The sequence below is a fragment of the Halyomorpha halys genome, unplaced genomic scaffold (genome assembly GCF_000696795.3).
Source record: "Halyomorpha halys isolate HHAL.00 unplaced genomic scaffold, Hhal_1.1 Scaffold194.1, whole genome shotgun sequence".
In the NCBI taxonomy this organism is placed as follows: domain Eukaryota; kingdom Metazoa; phylum Arthropoda; class Insecta; order Hemiptera; family Pentatomidae; genus Halyomorpha; species Halyomorpha halys.
Genome location: NW_027108392.1, coordinates 300,087 through 303,783, shown reverse-complemented (window position 1 = coordinate 303,783; position 3,697 = coordinate 300,087). Strand labels below are relative to the sequence as shown.

The 3,697-nt window shown below is 32.8% G+C and overlaps 1 protein-coding gene across 1 annotated transcript; it reads right to left on the bottom strand.

Moving 5' to 3' along the window:
* Positions 1 to 1,358: 1,358 nt before the first annotated feature.
* On the bottom strand, positions 1,359 to 3,369 carry LOC106679296 (dihydrolipoyllysine-residue succinyltransferase component of 2-oxoglutarate dehydrogenase complex, mitochondrial). The gene has a single exon (XM_014418369.2). The coding sequence runs from the start codon at positions 2,899 to 2,901 to the stop codon at positions 1,465 to 1,467; it is 1,437 nt and encodes a 478-aa protein (XP_014273855.1). The 5' UTR covers positions 2,902 to 3,369; the 3' UTR covers positions 1,359 to 1,464.
* Between the last annotated feature and the right edge of the window lie 328 nt (positions 3,370 to 3,697).

The following is a 3,697-nucleotide window of genomic DNA, read 5'->3' as shown; positions in this document are numbered from 1 at the left end:
TGTATTTGGATTGATGATATATACGTAATACGTAATAATACATATTTTTTATATCTTAATACATTTACTTATATACTTAATAACGATTAATTTTTGCACACACTAATGCGTCGCCTCATCAAACAGGGAAAAAATGCTGAATATTGAAGTATTGACCCTTGTGGAAAAAGAGGTTGAATTTTCCACAACAGCAGCTTTTATGAGAACGCCTTTGAAGTCTGGAGTAATGTTAATAAGTACTGAGGCAAAGAGGTTAAGAGTATATTGGCCTGCTTCATCTACTCTCGCCTTCCTACACAAATAACTTACCCATGGAAAATGGGAAATGTGGTTTGTGGAAACAGTGTTTAAAATTTCATGCAATCTCTTTCCCACCCTAATACTTGGATACTACATTTTTTGAGCTTTCCTTTTAAATATTAATCGAGAAAACGAGAAAAAGGAAGTCCATTATTTTATTTTCCCTCATTCTAACTTCCTTTCCTTTTTTTTTTTATATTACTGAGATAAAATTTTATAATAAATAAACCCAAACGAGATTTTAAGTTAATTCGTTACTTATTTTTTATATGCAAAAAGTATCTAAAATAACATTTTCTGGGGGGGGGGGAAAGGAAAACAATTTATAGACGGGACCAGCATCGCATTTCCAATTTATTAATTATGTATATGAATTTTAATAATACACACATTTAGCAACATAATCAGTCTCAACTTCCAAAACCAGCTTCACAAGCTCCCATGATCTATAATATCTCACACCAAATTTCCCATACGAATTTAGCACATCTGAAATCAACAATCTAATGTCAACCATAGTGTTGAAAGCCAAATACTTGCTGCTGGAACACCAAATATTTATCTTAAATATCTAAACGACTTAAATATTTTTAAAACGTATTTGGAAAAAATAATAAAAATAACATCTCCCTCAAACAGACAAATTCGTGGCATCGACTAAAGCAAAATGGATATCTCAAAGGAAAGAGATACTTAACAATTCTAAAATTCGTATTATCAAGGAAAATGATATAAGGTATCTTTTAATCAAAAGTGCGGGGTAACCCAAAGTCATCATAATGATATAATAAAAATATTTTATTATATAACTCCCCAAGAAAAATGAGTTGTCCTACTGTCTAGAATTCTTTACAAAAATAAAACCTGTATTATGTTGACGTTTTAGCTAAAAGCTGTTTCCTTTTAAATTAATGGATTATTTATGGGATGATGAAAGTCCAACTGTAAACATATTTTGCGGTAGGATATCTCGTGTTCCTTTTTCATTCTCGATGTGCGATGTTCTATTCGTGTTTAAATACTAGAATTAAAGAAACTGATTTTAACAGATGCATGTTATGATATTCGTTCATGTATTTTTTTAAATACAAACAATGTTTAATTTTAAAACATATGTTAGTTTTTAATGATTATGATTTTGATGGGCAACGTTACTTTTGAACCTCACAACCCAGCTATCATTATCAGGGGATTCTCAACACTTTTTTTTAATTTTTGAAGAAATAAAACAGCTTCACTGACATCAATCAACCGGTGATCGTAGGTAAGAGCTACGTACATCATTGGTCTAATGACAACTTGTTTTTTTATGGCCACGGGTCTTTCGGATATAGCGTACATTCCTAAGACACCTGATTGCGGAGGATTTATGCTTGGTATTCCCATGAAAGAACCGAACACTCCAACATTACATACAGTAAAAGTTCCTCCGACCATATCATTTCTTGTCAATTTGCCTTTTTTGCCCTTTTCGCGAAAATGGCTTATTCTCCTTTCAATATCGGCAAAGCTCATGGTAGGAACATTTCTTATTACCGGAACGATGACACCTTTAGGAATGGCAATCACAACCGATATGTCTATGTAGTTCCTGTAAGCTATTTGGTTGCCCTTTATGGATGCATTAAATATAGGCTGGTCCTCAAGCGCATATGCTGCTGCTTTAAGGAAGATGGGCATATATCCAAGTTTGATCCCATATATTTTTCTAAAATCTTCTTGATGTGCTCTTCTGAAGGCTATTATATTAGACATGTCAATCTCACTGAATGTAGTGAGCATGACAGCATTCTGCTGCGCATCTTTCAACCTCTTAGCAATCTTTTTCCTCATTTGAGACATTTTTACGCCGTATTCATTTCTTGAACCAGTGATCTTCTTAGTTGATTCTTGGGTTTTTATTACAATAGCAAGAGATGATGACTTTACATCAGGTTTGGGCAGTTCCTGTATTCTATGGCCAAGTTGATGCTCTGGATTGACTTTGGACGGTTTCTCTGCATCTTCTGTGCATGTTTTAGGCGACGATTTTGGCTTCACTTCAGGCGCAGGCAACATACATGGTGTTGTTGCTGACGGACTTTCAACTGTTGGCATTTTGTCCGTTTTTTTTGCCCCAACAGGCTTCAACTTTATTCTCAGTAATTTATCTTTAGGCTTTACCTTTGTTCCGTCTTTCACATACCGTGCAATGATAACACCATTGCATGGTGAAGGTATTTCAATATCTGACTTTCCCGTCTGGATTAAGCACACTGTTTCTTTTGCGGCGACAGTATCCCCTATTTCTTTAGCCCACATAGTTTTGCCTTCTGGTACACAGCCTGGAAATTCAGATACAATCACATCATGTTCTGTCGGATGCATTGCTGAACTTCTGAACCATCTTGAATGCAAATTAAATAAATATGGATTATTGTTTATATTAATGTTTTTCCTACAGTTAGATATAGTTACTCTTCCATTTGATAAAGGGGATTCATCTTTATACGAATTGATGTCTGCCGGTATTACAATGTTCTTACCAAAGTGTATCCAACGTAGGTTAGCAATACCATTTTTCGTTGATATTCTTGTAGTGGAACATAATATAGTTGTCATGAGAGCTTGCGATTTGCTTCATCAACGTTATTTATTCCTATTTAATAAATAAATCTGATAAATAATGTTTAAATCTATCTAGGGATCGGATGACTTTTTACTGAAACATGAAGTTCGTTTCTATAGTTAAAATATTTGTGGTATTTACAATTATTTTCTACATAGCGATTAATATTAATATAGCTTACGTTGCTCCACGATTTCCACACAGAACTATATAATTACCAATTACTAAAGAATGGATTTTAAAGTCCATCAAAAATCTCAATTCAGCTGTCCACTTCATTTCCAGCTGTAATAAGCCTACACCATTAGTACTTGAAAAAGTTAAGAAGAAGTTCGTTCCTTAACTTCTGCAGCATACCAGAACTTTTTTTAAAATATATAATTTACTTGGTTTATTTATTTTTTATAATTTTGTTTTTTGGAAATATTTCTGTAAAATTTGTTTTAAATTTACAAATCAGAAAGAAAATATTTGCTATTATATCATGAGTATGAGTTATAATAAAAGTGTGTCAAAACATGTGTCAAAACACTTTTAGATGCTCATTTATGAAAATATTCCTCCAGCTGCTCCGGAATCTAAATTTTAATGATTATTTTTAATCATTTGAATGGTAGAAGGTGTTCAGTTGCACTTGCTTACTAATAAAAATGCGTTTCATTGATCATAGAAACCAAGTTTGGTGTTTTTAGTGGTGAATATTATATCTATGTCAAAAATAATTACAATGTTATGTTCATACATTAGTTTGATGACTCAACTGTCTGTGCTTAAGTTGTTAATTAAATA